The sequence below is a fragment of the Mustela lutreola genome, chromosome 17, assembly GCF_030435805.1.
Source record: "Mustela lutreola isolate mMusLut2 chromosome 17, mMusLut2.pri, whole genome shotgun sequence".
Classification (NCBI taxonomy): Eukaryota; Metazoa; Chordata; class Mammalia; order Carnivora; family Mustelidae; genus Mustela; species Mustela lutreola.
In genome coordinates, this window is record NC_081306.1 from 41528475 (window position 1) to 41551368 (window position 22894).

Sequence of the window (22894 nt, forward strand, 5' to 3'; positions counted from 1 at the left end):
CCACAGGAACCACCACCACTCCGACTACCACCGCCAGTAGCACCACGGTAACCACCACCACATCGGAAACCACCAGCACTCCGACTCCCACTGGAAGAACCACCACGACCACCGAATCCACCACCTCCCCGACTACCACTGCCAGTAGCACCATGGGAACCACCACCACCTCAGGAACCACCACCACTCCGACTCCCACTGCCAGTAGCACCACGGGAACCACCATCACCTCTGGTAGCACCACCACTCCGACTCCCACTGCGAGTAGCACCACGGGAACCACCGCCACCACAGGAACCACCACCAATCCGTCTCCCACCTCCAGTAGCACCACGGGAACCACAACCACCACAGGAACCACCAACACTCCGACTCCCACGGCGAGTAGCACCACGGGAACCACCACCTCCACCGGAAGCACCACCACTCTGACTCCCACTACCAGTAGCACTACAGAAACCACCACCACCACAGGAACCACCACCTCTCCGACTACCACCCCCAGTAGCACCACGGTAACAACTTCCACATCAGGAACCACCACCACTCCGTCTCCCACTGCCAGTGGCACCACGGGAACCACCACCACCAGAGGAACCACAACCACTCCGTCTCCCACTGCCAGTAGCACCACAGAAACCACCAGCACCACCACCACAGGAACCACCACCACTCTGACTACCACCGCCAGTAGCACCACGGTAACCACCACCACATCGGAAACCACCACCACTCCGACTCCCACTGGAAGCACCACCACGACCACCGAAACCACCACCTCTCCGACTACCACTGCCAGTAGCACCACGGGAACCACCACCACCTCAGCAACCACCACCACTCCGACTCCCACTGCCAGTAGCACCACGGGAACCACCACCACCTCTGGTAGCACCACCACTCCGACTCCCACTGCGAGTAGCACCACGGGAACCACCGCCACCACAGGAACCAACACGACTCCGTCTCCCACCTCCAGCAGCACCACGGGAACCACCGCCACCACAGGAACCAACACGACTCCGTCTCCCACCTCCAGTAGCACCACGGGAACCACCACCTCCACCGGAAGCACCACCGCTCTGACTCCCACTACCAGTAGCACCACAGAAACCTCCACCACCACGGGAACCAACACCTCTCCGATTACCACCCCCATTAGCACCACAGGAACCACTTCCACATCAGGAACCACCACCACTCTGACTCCCACTGCCAGTAGCACCACGGGAACCACCACCACCACGGGAACCACCACCACCACAGGAACCACCACCACCTCAGGAACCACCACCTCTCCGACTCCCACTGCCGGTAGCACCACGGGAACCACCACCACCTCAGGAACCACCACCTCTCTGACTCCCACTGCCAGTAGCACCTCGGGAATCACCACCACCACAGGAACCACCACAACCACAGGAACCACCACCACTCCGACTCCCACTGCGAGTAGCACCACGGGAACCACCACCACCACGGGAACCACCACCACCACGGGAACCACCACCACCTCAGGAACCACCACCACTCCGACTCCCTCTGCCAGTGGCACCACGGGAACCACCACCACCACAGGAACCACCACCGCTCCGACTACCACTGCCAGTAGCACCACGTTTACCACCACCACATCAGTAACCACCACCACTCCGACTCCCACTGCCAGTAGCACCACAGAAACCACCAGCACCCCCATCACAGGAACCACCACCACTCCGACTACCACTGCCAGTAGCACCACAGAAACCACCACCACCACCGGAACCACCACCTCTCCGACTACCACTGCCAGTAGCACCACGGTAACCACCACCACATCAGGAACCACCACTACTCCGACTACCACTGCCAGTAGCACCATGGTAACCACCACCACCACAGGAACAAACACCACTCCGACTCCCATTGCCAGTAGCACCACGGGAACCACCACCACATCAGGAACCACCACCACTCAGACTACCACTGCCAGTAGCACCACAGAAACCACAACCACCACAGGAACCACCACCTCTCTGACTACCACTGCCAGTAGCACCACGGGAACCACCACATCTCCACCTCCGACATCCCGTAGCACCACAGGAACCACCACGAACACCAGAAGCACCACCACTCCGACTACCACTGCCAGTAGCACCACAGAAACCACCAGCATCACCACCACAGGAACCACCACCACTCTGACTCCCACTGCCAGTAGCACCACAGGAACCACCACCACTCCGACTACCACCGCCAGTAGCACCACGGGAACCACCGCCACCACAGGAACCACCACCAATCCGTCTCCCACCTCCAGTAGCACCACGGGAACCACCACCACCACAGGAACCACCACCACTCCGACTCCCATGGCGAGTAGCACCACGGGAACCACCACCTCCACCGGAAGCACCACCACTCCGACTCCCACTACCAGTAGCACCACAGAAACCACCACAACCACAGGAACCACCACCTCTCCGACTACCACCCCCAGTAGCACCACGGTAACAACTTCCACATCAGGAACCACCACCACTCCGACTACCACTGTCAGTAGCACCACGGGAACCACCACCACCACAGGAACCACCACCACTCCGTCTCCCACTGCCAGTAGCACCAGCGCAACCACCAGCACCACCACCACTCCGACTACCACTGCCAGTAGCACCACGGTAACCACCACCACATCAGAAACCACCACCACTCCGACTCCCACTGGAAGCACCACCACAACCACCGAAACCACCACCACTCCGACTACCACTGCCAGTAGCACCACGGGAAAGACCACAACCACCGAAACCACCACCACTCCGACTACCACTGCCAGTAGCACCACAGAAACCACCACCACCACCGGAACCACCACCTCTCCGACTACCACTGCCAGTAGCACCACGGTAACCACCACCACATCAGGAACCACCACTACTCCGACTACCACTGCCAGTAGCACCATGGTTACCACACCCACATCAGGAACCACCACTACTCCGACTACCACTGCCAGTAGCACCATGGTAACCACCACCACCACAGGAACAAACACCACTCCGACTCCCACTGCCAGTAGCACCACGGGAACCACCACCACATCAGGAACCACCACCACTCCGACTACCACTGCCAGTAGCACCATGGTAACCACCACCACCACAGGAACCACCACCTCTCCGACTACCACTGCCAGTAGCACCACGGTTACCACACCCACATCGGGAACCACCGCTACTCCGACTACCACTGCCAGTAGCACCACGGTTACCACACCCACATCGGGAACCACTGCTACTCCGACTACCACTGCCAGTAGCACCATGGTAACCACCACCACCACAGGAACAAACAACACTCCGACTCCCACTGCCATTAGCACCACGGGAACCACCACCACTCCGACACCCACTACCAGTAGCACCACAGAAACCACCAGCACCACCATCACAGGAACCACCACATCTCCGCCTCCGACATCCAGTAGCACCACAGGAACCACCACGAACACTGGAAGCACCACCACTCCGACTACCACTGCCAGTAGCACCACAGAAACCACCAGCATCACCACCACAGGAACCACCACCACTCTGACTCCCACTGCCAGTAGCACCACAGGAACCACCACCACTCCGACTACCACCGCCAGTAGCACCACGGGAACCACCGCCACCACAGGAACCACCACCAATCCGTCTCCCACCTCCAGTAGCACCACGGGAACCACCACCACCACAGAAACCACCACCACTCCGACTCCCATGGCGAGTAGCACCACGGGAACCACCACCTCCACCGGAAGCACCACCACTCCGACTCCCACTACCAGTAGCACCACAGAAACCACCACAACCACAGGAACCACCACCTCTCCGACTACCACCCCCAGTAGCACCACGGTAACAACTTCCACATCAGGAACCACCACCACTCCGACTACCACTGTCAGTAGCACCACGGGAACCACCACCACCACAGGAACCACCACCACTCCGTCTCCCACTGCCAGTAGCACCAGCGCAACCACCAGCACCACCACCACTCCGACTACCACCGCCAGTAGCACCACGGTAACCACCACCACATCAGAAACCACCACCACTCCGACTCCCACTGGAAGCACCACCACGACCACCGAAACGACCACCTCTCCGACTACCACTGCCAGTAGCACCATGGTAACCACCACCACATCAGGAACCACCACCACTCCGACTACCACTGCCAGTAGCACCACGGTTACCACACCCACATCGGGAACCACCGCTACTCCGACTACCACTGCCAGTAGCACCACGGTTACCACACCCACATCGGGAACCACCGCTACTCTGACTACCACCGCCAGTAGCACCACGGGAACCACCGCCACCACAGGAACCACCACCAATCCGTCTCCCACCTCCAGTAGCACCATGGGAACCACCACCACCACAGAAACCACCACCACTCCGACTCCCATGGCGAGTAGCACCACGGGAACCACCACCTCCACCGGAAGCACCACCACTCCGACTCCCACTACCAGTAGCACCACAGAAACCACCACCACCACAGGAACCACCACCACTCTGACTCCCATTGCCAGTAGCACCAGCGCAACCACCAGCACCACCACCACTCCGACTACCACCGCCAGTAGCACCACGGTAACCACCACCACATCAGAAACCACCACCACTCCGACTCCCACTGGAAGCACCACCACGACCACCGAAACGACCACCTCCCCGACTACCACTGCCAGTAGCACCACGGGAACCACCACAACCACAGGAACCACCACCTCTCCGACTACCACCCCCAGTAGCACCACGGTAAGCACTTCCACATCAGGAACCACCACCACTCCGACTACCACTGCCAGTAGCACCACGGTTACCGCATCCACATCGGGAACCACCGCTACTCCGACTACCACTGCCAGTAGCACCATGGTAACCACCACCACCACAGGAACAAACAACACTCCGACTCCCTCTGCCATTAGCACCACAGGAACCACCACCACTCTGACTACCACCGCCAGTAGCACTACGGGAACCACCGCCACCACAGGAACCACCACCAATCCGTCTCCCACCTCCAGTAGCACCACGGGAACCACCACCACCACAGGAACCACCACCACTCCGACTCCCATGGCGAGTAGCACCACGGGAACCACCACCTCCACCGGAAGCACCACCACTCCGACTCCCACTACCAGTAGCACCACAGAAACCACCACAACCACAGGAACCACCACCTCTCCGACTACCACCCCCAGTAGCACCGCGGTAACAACTTCCACATCAGGAACCACCACCACTCCGACTACCACTGTCAGTAGCACCACGGGAACCACCACCACCACAGGAACCACCACCACTCCATCTCCCACTGCCAGTAGCACCACGGGAACCACCACCACCACAGGAACCACCACCACTCTGACTCCCACTGCCAGTAGCACCAGCGCAACCACCAGCACCACCACCACTCTGACTTCCACCGCCAGTAGCACCACGGTAACCACCACCACATCAGAAACCACCACCACTCCGACTCCCACTGGAAGCACCACCACGACCACCGAAACGACCACCTCCCCGACTACCACTGCCAGTAGCACCACGGGAACCACCACAACCACCGAAACCACCACCACTCCGACTACCACTGCCAGTAGCACCATGGGAACGACCGCCACCACAGGAACCACCACATCTCCGACTACCACTGCCTGTAGCACCACGGGAACCACCACAACCACCGAAACCACCACCACTCCGACTACCACTGCCAGTAGCACCATGGGAACGACCACCACCACAGGAACCACCACATCTCCGACTACCACTGCCAGTAGCACCACGGGAACCACCACAACCACCGAAACCACCACCACTCCGACTACCACTGCCAGTAGCACCACAGAAACCACCACCACCACAGGAACCACCACCTCTCCGACTACCACTGCCAGTAGCACCACGGTAACCACCGCCACATCAGGAACCACCACCACTCCGACTACCACTGCCAGTAGCACCACAGGAACCACCACCTCCACCGGAAGCACCACCACTCCGACTCCCACTACCAGTAGCACCACAGAAGCCACCACCACCACAGGAACCACCACCTCTCCGACTACCACCCCCAGTAGCACCACGGTAAGCACTTCCACATCAGGAACCACCACCACTCCGACTACCACTGCCAGTAGCACCATGGTTACCACACCCACATCAGGAACCACCACTACTCCGACTACCACTGCCAGTAGCACCATGATAACCACCACCACCACAGGAACAAACACCACTCCGACTCCCACGGCCAGTAGCACCACAGGAACCACCACCACCACGGGAACGACCACCACCACCAGAAGCACCACCACTCCAACTACCACTGCCAGTAGCACCACAGAAACCACAACCACCACAGGAACCACCACCTCTCTGACTACCACTGCCAGTAGCACCACGGTAACCACCACCACATCAGGAACCACCACCACTCTGTCTCCCACTGCAAGTAGCACCACGGGAACCACCACCACCACAGGAACCACCACCACTCCGACTACCACCGCCAGTAGCACCACGGTAACCACCACCACATCGGAAACCACCAGCACTCCGACTCCCACTGGAAGAACCACCACGACCACCGAATCCACCACCTCCCCGACTACCACTGCCAGTAGCACCATGGGAACCACCACCACCTCAGGAACCACCACCACTCCGACTCCCACTGCCAGTAGCACCACGGGAACCACCATCACCTCTGGTAGCACCACCACTCCGACTCCCACTGCGAGTAGCACCACGGGAACCACCGCCACCACAGGAACCACCACCAATCCGTCTCCCACCTCCAGTAGCACCACGGGAACCACAACCACCACAGGAACCACCAACACTCCGACTCCCACGGCGAGTAGCACCACGGGAACCACCACCTCCACCGGAAGCACCACCACTCTGACTCCCACTACCAGTAGCACTACAGAAACCACCACCACCACAGGAACCACCACCTCTCCGACTACCACCCCCAGTAGCACCACGGTAACAACTTCCACATCAGGAACCACCACCACTCCGTCTCCCACTGCCAGTGGCACCACGGGAACCACCACCACCAGAGGAACCACAACCACTCCGTCTCCCACTGCCAGTAGCACCACAGAAACCACCAGCACCACCACCACAGGAACCACCACCACTCTGACTACCACCGCCAGTAGCACCACGGTAACCACCACCACATCGGAAACCACCACCACTCCGACTCCCACTGGAAGCACCACCACGACCACCGAAACCACCACCTCTCCGACTACCACTGCCAGTAGCACCACGGGAACCACCACCACCTCAGCAACCACCACCACTCCGACTCCCACTGCCAGTAGCACCACGGGAACCACCACCACCTCTGGTAGCACCACCACTCCGACTCCCACTGCGAGTAGCACCACGGGAACCACCGCCACCACAGGAACCAACACGACTCCGTCTCCCACCTCCAGCAGCACCACGGGAACCACCGCCACCACAGGAACCAACACGACTCCGTCTCCCACCTCCAGTAGCACCACGGGAACCACCACCTCCACCGGAAGCACCACCGCTCTGACTCCCACTACCAGTAGCACCACAGAAACCTCCACCACCACGGGAACCAACACCTCTCCGATTACCACCCCCATTAGCACCACAGGAACCACTTCCACATCAGGAACCACCACCACTCTGACTCCCACTGCCAGTAGCACCACGGGAACCACCACCACCACGGGAACCACCACCACCACAGGAACCACCACCACCTCAGGAACCACCACCTCTCCGACTCCCACTGCCGGTAGCACCACGGGAACCACCACCACCTCAGGAACCACCACCTCTCTGACTCCCACTGCCAGTAGCACCTCGGGAATCACCACCACCACAGGAACCACCACAACCACAGGAACCACCACCACTCCGACTCCCACTGCGAGTAGCACCACGGGAACCACCACCACCACGGGAACCACCACCACCACGGGAACCACCACCACCTCAGGAACCACCACCACTCCGACTCCCTCTGCCAGTGGCACCACGGGAACCACCACCACCACAGGAACCACCACCGCTCCGACTACCACTGCCAGTAGCACCACGTTTACCACCACCACATCAGTAACCACCACCACTCCGACTCCCACTGCCAGTAGCACCACAGAAACCACCAGCACCCCCATCACAGGAACCACCACCACTCCGACTCCCACTGCCAGTAGCACCACAGAAACCACCAGCACCACCACCACAGGAACCACCACCGGTTCGACTCCCACTGCCTGTAGCACCATAGTAACTACCACCACCACAGGAACAAAAACCACTCCTACTACCACGGCCAGTAGCACCACGGTAAAAACCACCACATCAGGAACCACCACCATTCCGACTCCCACTGCCAGTAGCACCACAGAAACCACCAGCACCACAATCACAGGAACCACCACCACTCCGCCTCCGACAGCCAGTAGCACCACGGGAACCACCACGACCACCAGAAGCCCCACAACTCCGACTCCCACTGCCAGTAGCACCACAGAAACCACCAGCACAACCTTCACAGGAACCACCACCGGTCCGACTCCCACTGCCAGTAGCACCACAGTAACTACCACCACCACAGGAACAAAAACCACTCTGACTACCACGGCCAGTAGCACCACGGTAAAAACCACCACATCAGGAACCACCACCACTCCAACTCCCTCTGCCAGTAGCACCACAGAAACCACCAGCACCACCACCACAGGAACCACCACCACTCTGACTACCACCACCAGTAGCACCACGGGAACCACCATGACCACTGGAAGCACCACCACTCCGACTCCCACTGCCAGTAGCACCACGGGAACCACCGCCACCACAGGAACCACCACCACTCCAACTACCACTGCCAGTAGCACCACGGTTACCACCACCACATCAGGAAACACCACCACTCCGACTCCCACTCCCAGTAGCACCACGGTTACCACCACCACATCAGGAACCACCACCACTCCGACTCCCACTGCGAGTAGCACCACGGGAACCACCACCACCACAGGAACCACCTCCACTCCGACTCCCACTGTTAGTAGCACCACGGGAACCACCACCTCCACTGGAAGCACCACCACTCCAACTCCCACTGCCAGTAGCACATCGGGAACCACCACCACCACGGGAACCACCACCACCACAGGAACCACCACCACTCTGACTCCCACTGCGAGTAGCACCACAGGAACCACCACCACATCAGGAACCACCACCACTCCGACTCCCACTGCCAGTAGCACCACGGTTACCACCACCACATCAGGAACCACCACCACTCCGACTCCCACTGCCAGTAGCACCACAGAAACCACCAGCACCACCACCACAGGAACCACCACCGGTCCGACTCCCACTGCCAGTAGCACCACAGTAACTACCACCACCACAGGAACAAAAACCACTCCGACTACCACGGCCAGTAGCACCACAGAAACCACCAGCACCACAATCACAGGAACCACCACCACTCCACCTCCGACAGCCAGTAGCACCACGGGATCCACCACGACCACCGGAAGCACCATGGCTCCAACTCCCACCTCCAGTAGCACCACTGGAACCACCACAACCACAGGAACCACCTCCACTCCGACTCCCACTGCGAGTAGCACCACTGGAACCACCACCTCCACCGGAAGCACAACCACTCTGACTCCCAGTGCCAGTAGCACCACGGGAACCACCACGATCACTGAAACCACCACCTCTCTGACTGCCACTGCCAGTAGCACCACGGGAGCCTCCACCACATCAGGAACCACCACCACTCCGACTCCCACTGCCAGTAGCACCACCGGAACCACCACCTCCACCGGAAGCACAACCACTCCGACACCCACTGCCAGTAGCACCACAGAAACCACCACCACCACAGGAACCACCACCTCTCCGACTACCACTGCCAGTAGCACCACGGTAACCACCACCACATCAGGAACCACCACCACTCCGACTACCACTTCCAGTAGCACCACGTTTACCACCACCACATCAGGAACCACCACCACTCCGACTCCCACTGCCAGTAGCACCACAGAAACCACCAGCACCACCACCACAGGAACCACCACCGGTCCGACTCCCACTGCCAGTAGCACCACGGGAACCACCACCACCGTAGGAACCACCACCACTCCGACTCCCACTGCCAGTAGCAGCACGGGAACCACCGCCACCACAGAAACCACCACCACTACGACTCCCACTGCCAGTAGCACCACGGGTACCACCACCACCACAGGAACCACCACCACTCTGACTCCCACTGCCAGTAGCACCACAAGAACCACCACCACCACAGGTACCCCCACCACTCCGACTCCCTCTAATGGGAGCACCTCCAGCCTTATATTCTCCGTCACCTCGACTGTATTCACTAGCTCATCCACTGGTACAATGAGAAGCACCCATACTTCAACATCTTCTGCAACCACTACCCGTAAACGGTCTCTTTTTACCCTTACAGCTGTCATTTCTTTTCAGTTTCCTGCTTGGGTTCTCAAATTTTCCCCTTCATACTCTTCTTTTGCCATTAATTGTTTACCATGAGATCCGATGTCTTCTGGGCTGTCACACTTTCTCTGTCTTCTCTGTCGTGTCCTCTGTCTCTTGAGCTAGGTTTTCTCTGTCATTTAACATGCTTACCTCTCTTTACCTGGACCCCATGAGTCCCCAATGAGGTGTGTGCACAGTCCATTTCTTTATTTTTTACTCTGGGAAACTGTCCCACTGTGTTTTAAATCCCATAATCTCATGAATTTTTATCTTCATTTCAATTTTGTTTCTTTTTAAGGGTTTTTCTCATATATTTTGCTCATGCTAAAGTCCCAAGTTTCTTTTATTTTTGTTTTGTTTTGTTTTGTTTTTTGGACGAGGGTGTACCAGTTGTACTCACCTGTGCTGTTAACCTCTATCTCTCTGCTGTCATTCACTTATTTTTTCTTATTTGCTGTTCATGCACTATAGAAACCACGTAGTTTCACTTTTATCAGCTCTGAGCTCTGCTCTGTGTCCTTGAGTGTTTTCATATCCTGAAGCCTCCCTGTCTATCTCTGTCTCTATAGCTTCAACTCAACTTCTTTGCTCTGGGTAGGATGATACCTGCCCCAGTCCATACCTACCATTAAAACATACTGTCACGGGGTGCCTGGGTGGCTCAGTGGGTTAAAGCCTCTGCCTTCGGCTCAGGCATGATCCTACGGTCCTAGGGTTGAGCCCCACGTCGGGCTCTCTGCTCAGCGGGGAGCCTGCTTCCTCCTCTCTCTCTCTCTCTGCCTGCCTCTCTGCCTACTTGTGATCTATTTGTGAAATAAATAAATAACATCTTTAAAAAAACATACTCTCATTATATAATATATAATATACCACATATATTATAGAATATTCTTTTGTATTTGTGAGATTTATTATCAAAGCGAGAGAGGAAATTTGCCATACATTAAGAAAAACACACTAGTTAAAACACTTGAAGACATTTACTTGTTTAGATGAACCATAGATATGCCCAGAGAGATCCGGTCTGTGTCTGTCTGGGGCACTTCGCAATCCTGTCTTGAATTAAGGAAGATGAATTTCTTCAGCATCTGGCTACTGCATTTTCTCAGCACTTGGGAATTTTTCCTCTGGCGAATTCTTTTCCTGGCCTTTATTTTATGTGGCTTCGTTCTTTGGTCTTTCCAGTGTGGCATCGTCATGTTAAACTCTCTGGTTGTCAGGGGGAGGTACTGAGCGTTCTCGGAGGGGAGGTCTGGACCTTGCATCCCTAGGAAGTCCCACAGGGGTTCAGTAGTGAATGCATGACCGCCAGGTCCACAGCTGGTGCTGATCACCTGTCTGAGGGCAGACAGTCTCCCTTCATCTTCCTCTTAATCCCTGGAGTTTGGCTTTCCCCGTAGACCCTTGGGCAACAAGTCACACACCCCAATAGTTGCTTTTGCTGCTGAGCACAAAAGATCCGGACATCTTCGGTATCACACAGCAGAGAGAGTGAGAGAGAGGCTGATTTGGATTCGTGGATTTTTATCGTGTCACCAGGAGGGCACTCTTGACTCGACTCTTTCATTCTTCCTCAGTGTCTTGGATCAAAGGCCTGTTCACTAGAGGCTGTGTGACCTGACGGTCATGGGTCATGGGTGTGGCCCACACACTCTGTATCTGGGAGGAGTGGAGTAGACCAGGAGGCCGAGGTGGGGCTGGTCTGCTAGAGTAGGTGCTTATCTCATGTGGCTCCCTAGATCAAACACACCTGGAACACTAGTTAGTGCAGGTATAGCTCTTTTCAAGAAAAGCCAAAGGGAGGGATGTCTGGGGGTGCTCAGCCAGTTGAGCATCTGCCTTCGCTCAGGTCATGATCCCTGAGTCCTGAGATGGAGTCCTGCCTCAGGCTCCTTGCTCAGCGGGGAACCTGCTTCTCCCCCTGCCTGTCCCGCCCCCTGCTTGTGCTCGCTCTCCCTCTCTGGCAAATAAGTAAATAAAATCTTTAAAAAAGAGAGAGAAAAAAAAGAAAAAGAAAAGGAAAAGCCAAAGGGAGCAGAGCTGTCACTTTTCCAGGCAGGTTGAGGGAGGTTACACCTCCTCCCTCAAACGCCACATCCCAGAAAATAAAGAGGAATCAGGAATAGTCAGGATGGCCAACAGTTTCCCGTATGAGCTCTTCTGAAGCAGGTGTTGGAGAGACGATGACGTACTCGTTCTCAGGCTTGCTGGGATCCAGACTGGTCAAGCCCCTCTGGGTACTCCGAGTTTCTGTTTCTTCTTTTCTATTCCTCAGCCTTGACTGTGTTGTCCCCTCACTCCTGACAACACTTGGTTTCCTGTCCCTTTCTTTCCGGGGCTAAAGGAAATCATACAGAAATTCTCCAAGACCAGGTGAAGTCTGGTCTCCACACGGAGCCTCGGGGAGGTGTCTAAGCTTCTCTCCACTTCACTTGTCCCATCTCTAAAGTGGGAATGGCCCTAACTGTCCCGTCCACCCCAGGGTCTCACGAGAGTATCAGACTAGGCGTTGCTTGGGAGAATGTGTTGCGAGCCTGAAGTGTTGTGCAAATACGTGTGGGTAACCGGGGCCTTGTCCCTTTCAGGGACCTGCTTAAATGGAGGGACATGGAACGGGCAGGCCTGTATTTGCCCCAACGGCTTCCAAGGAGACCAGTGCCAGACCAAGGTCCCAAAGTGCTATAATGGCGGCTCGTGGGACGGAATCAAGTGTGTGTGCACCAGCCTCTACCAGGGGCCGAAGTGCGAGGAGGTGGTCTCGAGCATTGAGATAAGTGAGTAAGACCACAGGGCCCCGCTCTCCCCGGCGCTGGGCCTCTCTTCCTGCCCTTCTACATGCCCAGGAACATGGCCTCTTCCGGGGGCAACCATTTTACTCAATGGTAGGAAAGGTGAAACGGGAAAAAAATGAATAAAGCAAGAAGAATGGGTTTGGAACCAAACACAACCTGATACAGAATATTACCATAAAATACACTTGAGACGAGTGAGCGAGTGATGGAGGAGAAAACAAAAAGTGTGTGGTGTTCTCATGGAGAATGTAGGACCCGAGATCCCCTGGGCTCAACCCCAAAGCCATGAGGAGTGCTGTGTGCTCCCCACCCTCCGGGGGCGCCCTGGTGGGACCTGAGTGGGGGTCGTGGGTGCTGGACCCAGGCCACTCCCCTGCCCAGGGCAGAATTGCTGGAGGTGTGGGTCTCCTTGGGAGGGCGCTCAAGGGCAGGAGGGGGCTCCATCCTCAGTAAGCGGTGCTTCTGTCCGACCCCCTTAGACTCTCCGCCGCAGACTGTCTCTGCCCAGATGGAAATGACCGTGACAGTGACAAGTATGGAGTACTCCAAAGATCTAGAAGACCGGGATTCTGAAAAATTCCAGAACTTCAGTGCGATATTCACAAAGGAGGTGAGCCTGGGAATGCAGGTCCCCGCGGGCCACTCAGCTCTCCCGGAGTCGTCTCTGGAGGTGAAGAAAGCCGGTGAGGGCTGTTCCCATGTTAGAGGTCTTTGAGTTTCTCAGCTCACTCCTTTCCTCAGGGCTTGCCAGAGAGCTTGTGGGAAGACAACGCAAGGTTCCATGAAAGGGCAGTGGGGGCCCCCCGCGGCGAGGCTGGTCTCTGAGGAGGGCCCAACCCACCGGGACCGTGTGCCACTGCCAGCATGGGACAGGGAGTGCGAGGTGCAGCACGTCCGCCCGCCGTCTGCTTTCCCGAGCTCCTGGGGAAAGACGGGCGGGCTCCAAGTTGGGACCTCTGCGATGACACGGTGATCTCTTTGCCTTTCAGATGGACAAAGTTTATTCCGGAATCCCTGAGTATCAAGGGGTCAACATCACAAAGCTGTCGTAAGTATCCAGGGCTCCCGGGAAGAAAGTCTTTGCAGTGGAAGCAGCAGTCACAGTCACAAAGACAGCTGTTCTCTGCCCCTAGGTTAGCTGACTAGGGCTCCCATAACAAAATGCCGCAGACTGGGTGGCTCAAGCATTGGAAATTTATTTCTCATGGTTCTGGAGGCTGGAAGTTTACGATCGAGGTGTTTGGTGGGTTGGGTTTCTTCTGAGTCTCTCTCTTGCCTGTAGACAACCGTCTTCTTGCTGGATCCTTACAGCTTTTTTTCTATTCAAGCATGTGCCTTGTGTGTCTTTGTGTGACTGAATTTCCGTGTCTTCTCCTTTTTTCTTTTAAGTTTTTTTGTTGTTGTTGTTTTTGTTTTTTTGACAATCTCTTCACTCAGCATGGGGCTCGAACTCATGACCTGAGATCAAGAGTCACACACTTTTCCAACTGATCCAGCCGGGCGCCCCCCACCCCAAATTTCCTCTTCTTACAAGGACACCACTCAGACTGGATTAAGACCTACCCCAACAGGCTCATTTTAACTTATTTTCATCTGTAAAGACCCTGTCCCCAAATACAGATGCGTCCTGAGGGACCGGGGATTAGGGCCTCAACACACGGATTTTGGGGGAACACAATTCAGCCCGTAACACACTCCAACAATTACGGTTTCATGTATATTTTCCAATTTGGAAGCTCCTAACCACCCTGTGGGAGAGGCCAGCAGATGAAGAGACAGAGACCCAGAGACGGGCACTGGGTTGCCTGGGGGGGGTCACTGATGGGGTGGGAGGGCGCGGCCTCACGCCCAGGTCCTCTTACGCTGAAGACGCTGATACACGAGAAGCCCTGCAGGCTACAGCTTGTGTGGTGGACACCGCACTTGTCTTCAGAGATGAAGCCCAGTAACTTAGCCTGGGAGGAAACCCCAGGGAAAATGTGTCGGAGACCACAGCTGGCCGGTGTTAACTTCCACCGCCCCACCGCCCCCCCGCCCACAGGATTCTGCCTCCCGCCCTGCAGAATTTCGGCCCGGTTATCAGCCTCGGCTTTTTTTTTTTTTTTTTAAGATTTTATTTATTTATTTGACAGACAGAGATCACACGTAGGTAGAGAGGCAGGCAGAGAGAGAGGGAGGGGAAGCAGGCTCCCCGCTGAGCAGAGAGCCCGATGCGGGGTTTGATCCCAGGACCCCGGGATCATGACCTGAGCCGAAGGCAGAGGCTTTAACCCACTGAGCCACCCAGGCACCCCCAACATGGCTTTCTTTCTTTTTTTTTTTTTTTAAATTTTATTTATTTATTTATTTGAGAGAGAGACGGTGAGAGAGAGCATGAGCAAAGAGGAGGTCAGAGGGAGAAGCAGACTCCCCATGGAGCTGGGAGCCCGATGCGGGACTCGATCCCGGGACTCCGGGATCATGACCTGAGCCGAAGGCAGTCGTGCAACCAACTGAGCCACCCAGGCGTCCCATCCAACATGGCTTTCTTGACCCCCTTGTCCTTCTAGGGAAAGATGGCCTTGAGCTCCACGTTGCCCTGGTCCCCTCTAACTCGTTACTCTACAGGCTATTTGAATTCCACAATCGTGTATGTTACATGAGTATCATCATTCTCTCGTTTAACTCTGTTATCCTGGATGGTCCTACCCCTCGCGTTGCTCAGGAGTATTGCCCCCTTCCCCCAGTCTTCTCTTTATGTTTGAGCCTCTGAATGTAGTGGAAAGGAGAAAGCAAAGGCAAAAGAGTGCTTTTGGCTTCCATGATTTAGGAATCTGGAATTATAAGCATGGGAAGCTGGACTTGTTGCTGTATTTTTAAAGGCAAACAGCTCATTCTTGGGGTGCCGTGGATCCCCACCCCCACACGCGCGCGCGCGAGGTGCGGTTGGCGTTCTAGAGTAGGGGCTAGACGTTCGTTGACTTCCCGGCATTCCCGACCCTGCTCTGCACGCACAGAAGATGGACCGCTCCAGGGATGTGGAGCGGGGGGACGAGAGAAAGAAGCCGCTGGAAGCTGTGAGCGTGTCTGAAGCCACGCTTTCTTGGTGGCCTTGCCTCCGGCTGCTCCTAGCTCCTAAGCAGAGAGTCGGAAGAGACTGCTGGCTAAAATTTTAACTTTCTAGGTGTCAGAGATTCGTTTTAGAATTGATGGAAGTGTTTATGAGTAGAAAATACGCACATATGAGCTTCCAATCTGTGCACCCTTTCCTTTTTTTTAATTTGTGCACTCTTAAGAGGCTCACAGACCTTCTGCAGCCCTCCCCCCAGCAACTCGTGACTCCTGTGAGTCCCCGGTGTCCTCCTACGTCTTAAGGACCCCTTGCCAGCAGCGGCCCAGTCCCCTGCTGGAACGCATCTGATGGCACCGTGAGGACCATCTCCTGTGGCCCTGTCCCTCTGTGCATCTTTGCCCTTGAGCCTTCCTGAGACTTCCACACGGGGCTGCCTAGACGCTAACCTTTGAGACAGTCCCCTTAGGCGCAAGTCGTGGTGTGAGGCCTATGGGGAAGTGCCTAGCACTGTGCCTGGAATGAGCCTTCACCCAGGGAACCCTGGGGGGTCATTTCAACCGCCCTCCCCCAGCTCTGCCTTCCCGTCGGGGCCTTCCCGTCGGGGCAAAGGGCATATCGTGCCCGGGACAAGGGGTCAGAGAAGCGAGCGTCTGTTATGACCTGGAAGGCTGCTCACGGACATCCTTTTCTCTCCTCAGGGCCGGCAGTATTGTGGTGGAACATGAAGTCCTCCTGAAGACCAACTTCACCCCAGAATACAAGGAAGTTTTCTCGAAGGTCACCGAGCAAGTGACGGAAAAAATCCAGAAAGTAACCACGGAGCAAATCAGCAGAAATAATAGCTGCTCAAGTAAATTCCTAGGGAGGGAGGGAGCGGCTGGGAGGGGTCCTGCGGGATCTTTCGGGGGCTCAGTGGTGTGGGGGCCCTTCGAGGGTCATTGTTCTGGGGAGCAGGGCTCGAGGCTGTCCTTCCCATGTGCGGGACTGTCCTAACAGCCTCACTCCTCGCTCCACTGCCCCCACTAAAGGAGTTTGCTTCAACGGGCTCTATGTTTTTCCTTCCACAGGTATACTGTGTTACAACAACACTGCCACCAAGGTGCAAAGTTTTATAGTTGATTACAACCCTGAAAGTAGGTGACCAGCGCGGGGGAGGGGCAGGGAGTGGGGGGTGGGGAGGTGGCGCTCCCGGGTGGGTCGGGGGAGGCACACAGGTGCCTGGCGGCCTGGTCACCGCAACTCCTCCGCGCCCCGCAGAGGAATGCCAGGAGAGGGCTGGGAAAGACTACGCCGCCTACTTCTTCCTGGCATACAAGGAGGAGAAGCCGTACTGCATCACCCGCTGCATGCCCGGCTTCAACACCTCCCTGGACTGCAACTTCGGGAAGTGCCAGCTGGAGCGCAGCGGCCCTCGGTGCTTGTGAGTGTCCCCGGCCCTCCGGGACCCCGCCTCCAGGCCCAGGGACCTAGTGGGTCCTGGCCTCCCTTGAGTGTCGCCGGAACCCCGAGGCCAGGTCCAGGACGGGGCCCTCCCCGGGGCTTGTGCAGTGGAGTCAGGACTGGGACCAGCTCTGGGGAAGCAGAAGGAAAGCCTCAGCTTCGGGAAACTCCCAGTCAGGTGGGGAGGATAGAGCCCGGTTTCCAGGGGGAGAGTCCGCGGCCAAAGCAATGAGAAGGCAGCCCATCCCCACGGGGAGGGCAGAAAGCCTGTAAAAGACCAGCCGCAGGCCCTGGCTACTCAAACAAAACCAGAGAGAGACCAGGGGGAAGGAGTGGCCCATGTGCAAAGGCTTGAGTTGCTGTTCAGGTCCTGGGCAGGTTTCCAGAAGGAGGATTTTTGCAGGTTGGTGTGGGGAGGAGAGGAACAGGGCTTAGGAAGGGTGTCTCCAGGGAGGGGAGGGCGGTTTCGGAGGCACAGTGTGTGCTGGGGATCCCGGAAGGGATTTGCTTTTCCCCGATGGAAAGGGAGAGGCTGAGAACATGACGGTTGGTGGCGGATAAGAAGGTTGCCATTGGGGTCTCCAGTTCCTGGGTACAGCCCAGGGCAACACGAGAGCGGGGCTGACTGCTCTAGATCCTGGGCTGCACAACCTAAAAGTACTGGGCTGAGTCCCAGGCCTCTCTGAGGCCTGCGCCGTGGAAGCTGGACTTGGCCTCTGCCCGCCCCCTCCGGGCTCTGCGCCCCAGCGAGGTCACCCTCACCTTCTCCTCATCAAGCTCCCACGGGCTCGGGGCCAGATCTGAGGCAGGGAGGCTGTGGCTGTCGGCTGCCTCTCACTCAGAATGCCCCTCCATCTGCCCCCTCTGTCCCTCTCAGCTGCTTGACCACGGACACCCACTGGTACAGTGGGGAAACCTGTGAGTTCAGCACCCAGAAGAGCCTGGTGTACGGGCTCGTGGGGGCAGCCGGCGCCGTCCTGCTCCTCGTGCTGGGTGTTCTCTCCATATTCATGTTCCGTTCCAAGAGGGAGCTGAGAAGGTGAGTCGCCGCTGCCGCCTCCTCCTCTGGCCTCCAGCTCCCGCTCCTTTTCTGGTCCCTCTGCCTTCACTCACTGGTCCTCGGGGTAGACACTGGGGGAGCTAAGAGGGACCCAACCAGGCCCCAAATCCCGGTTCCCTGATCATCGTGGAATCTCTCTGGTGTTTCTGTCAACAGGCAAAAGTCTAGAGTGTCTCAGTTGTACATGTGGCATGAAGAAGACGGACGGCCCACACCTGGAACCTTCCGAAACATTGGCTTTGACATCAATGAAGGTACTGGAAGTCCTCAGTGCGCTCAAAATGTCTCAAAGTGTGGAGACACACATGAGAGGACATGGGAAGACGTAAAAGAGCAGAGAGAACAGTATTTTCATCTCTAAAACAGTGGGTTCCACATCTGTACCCCTATTTCCACCCGTGGCTCCCGTTAGGCCCTGGATCACGACCACGGGGGGACGCGAGGTTGCCGATGGGCTAGATTTCTCCAGCACTCAAACCTGCCTGTGTGGACACGCACAGGCCCCACCTGGCAGTGGGGGGGCTCACCGAGCAGTGATTTCCCTCTCCGCCAAGTGGCGAACTGCACATTTTGTCAGGTTAAATGTCCGTGTTAAAATTCCTACAGATCGAGTCTTTACATTCCAAAGAAGCGAAATGTAGAATGAGGAGACCATTTTCGTGAACCCACCAAAAAGCAAGAAAGGGGGAACAGATGATCAGGAAAGGGGTGACAGACAAGAAGCATAAAATAAGGGAGACCATAATCTGCCCCATCAACAACGACAATTATACGTGGGTTAAACACTCCAGCTAAAAGAGGGAATTTAAAAAAAAAAAAACTGGCGGTTTCCTGTGCATGGAAGGCAGAGCCAGGACGAAGGCAAAAGCATGGGGAAGTACACAAAGAAATTCTGGCCCTGAGGCGGGTGACGTCAGAGGGAGAGACGGGGGCTTGTCTTCTAACCGGCCGCTTCCATGGGCTCCCTTCCCTCCAGATCGAGACGACTCCGTGCACTTGGACTCCATCTATAGCAACTTCCAGCCCTCCCTGGACCACATAGACTCGGAAACCCAGGTGAGACGCTCGCCTCCCTCTGCACTGAGGCCCCGTGTCCTCTCCTACCACGGGGGGCCCTTGAGGAAAGCAAAATTGTGTTTACGGTTTGCTCGTCCAGGTGACATCTAGGTGTGCCTTGCCGGGAAGTGAGCAGTAACTTGGGGTGGCAGCAGGGGGAGGAGAAGGAACTAAGCAGCAAGGTGGGGTCGACCTGCCCGAGACCCCTGGGGCTCTAGGTGCAGAAATTTCTTTCCATGTCAAGTAGGTCGTGATGGCCAACTTAGTTAATTAAAAAAAAAAAAAAAAAAAAGGAAAAGGAAAACAGTTTTTTTTTTTTTTTCCTCCCTTTTAAGATTTTTTTTTTTTTTTAAGATTTTATTTATTATTTATTTGACAGAGAGAGAGATCACAAGTAGATGGAGAGGCAGGCAGAGAGAGCGAGAGAGAGAGAGGGAAGCAGGCTCCCTGCTGAGCAGAGAGCCCGATGCGGGACTCGATCCCAGGACCCTGAGATCATGACCTGAGCCGAAGGCAGCGGCTTAACCCACTGAGCCACCCAGGCGCCCCAGGAAAACAGTTTAAAGATTTTATTCATTTATTTGACAGACAGCGATCACAAGTAGGCAGAGAGGCAGGCAGAGAGAGGGAAACAGGCTCCCAGCTGAGCAGAGAGCCCGATGTGGGGCTCGATCCCAGGACCCTGGGATCATGACCCGAGCCGAAGGCAGAGGCTTTAACCCACTGAGCCGCCCAGGCGCCCCTTAACTGTTTTACTTTTCAAACCCACATAAAAGTCAGAATAGTGGTGCACTGAACACCCCACCTAAATCCCCAGTGTTTAACGTGCTGCCACGTTTTCGTCTTACGGCACAGCGTGTACAACTATGATACACATTCTCATCAAACTTTGCTGGAACACCTGGCAGTCAGTTGCAAACATTATGACATTTGATAAAATGATAGAAGTCATAAAACACTTCGGTACACACCCCAAATACCATTAGCATTCCCAACAAGTTGATGATAATTACACAGTATCACCCCGTATCCATTTTTCCAATGAATCCAAGAGCGATTACTAGTTTTTGGAATATGAACAAATTTCACACACTGACTTTTGTTGCGTCACGTTGGTCTTTTTAATCTAGAACCGATTCCTACCTTTTACATTTATTGTTTTTTTTTTTTAAGAGTCTAGGATGATTGTCTTAAGGAACGTCCCACATTTTGAGTCTGATTATTTCCCCATGCTGTCCCTCAAGCCTCTGTTCTTCCTGTGAACTGGCAGTTAGGCCTAGAGGCTTGATTAGCCCCAGCTTAGACGTTTCTGTTAAACATCCGTCATGGAAAAATAAAGCTACTGCACCACCTCAGGAGGTACATAAAGTCAGGATGTCTCACTAGGACTGAGACCAAGATTGGTCACTTGGCAAGAGGTGACCACTCATTGTTGCGACCTTGATTTCATTCCAACTGGATGAATGTTCCAGGGCTGAAGAAATGAGCTCATAGTATTCCCACTTCGGAAGGAGTGTGTTGGCTTCAGGCACTGTACTCCCTAGGGAAAGCCTTGGGGCAAAGACACACTCCCTCACTAGAATGCCTTTAAAGCTGCCGAAGTTGAGAGTTAAGTTGGTGGTGGGGGGAGACAGTTGATTTGTTCTAGACTCTAAGCTGAGCACTTCCCCAGTCCCAACACTTATGTTTCCAAATCCCAGGTTCCTTATAAGCCTAGCCCTCACCTGGTTCTGTCTCTCTTTCCAGATCAGAATTCAGAGGCCTCAGGTGATGATGACGTCGATTTAAGGCAGCTCCCACATGGAGCTGTGGGGTGTGAGAGTGAGCAGAGCTCACTTTGGCCAAGCCTGGTGGAACTTTTCCCCATTGAGAGCATTCATGGAACTGGATGAAAAACAAAAGCCATACCAAGGAGGAAGAGGGGAGAGTATCGCGCTGGGAAACTCACAAACAGGAAACCATGGAAACTCCGATGGGCTTGTTATGATCTCAGGCGAGGCACCCCTCCTGCCCACCCCACTTCAGCACCAAGGACAGCGTCCAACCCACCCCTTACGTCAACGACAGCTCAAACACAGGACTCTACATTATACAGAATGTCTTGTAGGATTTATTGTACTTCATTTTCATGGAAAATGCTTTAAACCATTCAGTTTCTTTGCATATATAGGATTATAAGTATTTTTAAAGTTCTAATATTTATCTGTCCATTCTGATTTTTTATTAGTCAATATAATAATATATATTTCTAATAACTAAAAACAGTGAAAGCAAATTCATTAAATTTTGCATGGTTCCCAGTCCTTTCTGCAGTTGATACCCTACACTGGCCCCTGTTTTTCCCCTGCAAAGCTCTCTCACCTCCTCTCCCTCAGGATGCAGGGTGTGGTGAATTTGCTTCTTCTTCTGGAAATGGGCTTGTGTTTCTTCCCGTAGATTTGCAGAGATGGAGTCCTGGGTCTTATTTCCAGCTTTCTAATCCACGCGCTGTGTTAAATCTGGGGAAAAAGCATATTTGATCATTCAGACTCAAACTCGCCTTTTGCTGCAAAAGGACTAGGTTCTTCCTAAAGTCCCCTTACTGCTGTCCCACTTCACATGTTCAGGGTGCTTGATCATGATTCGGGCCACGCAGCTCAGGACTTAGTTTGTTCTGGATGGTGTCTCCCACAGGAGACCCCATTTAAACCTTAAGCTGAAAACAGAGCCTAGCCTCTGCTGCCCCCTCACGGTCACTCGGAGCAGCTGCAGGCACCAGTCGGCACCCCCCCCCCCAACCATCCCCCTCTTGGTTCCTCCCCACCCCCACCTCCCCCGACCCCCAATCAGAAAGCCATCGAAATCCCCAGCTCTTAAAACCGGGCTTAGTCCATTTGGCTCGGTGGCTTGTAAACAA

General features: G+C 55.5%; 1 protein-coding gene across 1 annotated transcript; it reads left to right on the top strand.

Annotated features, from left to right (window-relative positions):
- On the top strand, window positions 1-22196 carry LOC131819402 (mucin-2-like). Its single transcript, XM_059154461.1, has 19 exons — window positions 1-1157; window positions 1257-1794; window positions 2089-4454; window positions 4758-4868; window positions 5418-6470; window positions 6516-7697; window positions 7797-8775; window positions 8989-9029; window positions 9111-10404; window positions 13184-13372; window positions 13870-14000; window positions 14380-14438; window positions 17141-17292; window positions 17510-17575; window positions 17700-17862; window positions 18760-18921; window positions 19099-19196; window positions 19919-19998; window positions 21745-22196. The coding sequence occupies exons 1-19, from the start codon at window positions 153-155 to the stop codon at window positions 21784-21786; spliced, it is 9711 nt and encodes a 3236-aa protein (XP_059010444.1). The 5' UTR covers window positions 1-152; the 3' UTR covers window positions 21787-22196.
- The last annotated feature ends 698 nt before the right edge of the window (window positions 22197-22894 follow it).

Excerpts from the sequence above, each read along its gene's own strand:
- LOC131819402 (XM_059154461.1), top strand. The coding sequence starts at position 153 with ATGGGAACCACCACCACCTCAGGAACCACCACCACTCCGACTCCCACT. Across the intron at positions 4,455-4,757 it reads CCACCACTCCGACTCCCATG|ACAACCACAGGAACCACCAC; the intron begins GCGAGTAGCACC and ends ACGGGAACCACC. Across the intron at positions 4,869-5,417 it reads CCACTGCCAGTAGCACCACG|ACCACTCTGACTCCCACTGC; the intron begins GTTACCGCATCC and ends ACAGGAACCACC.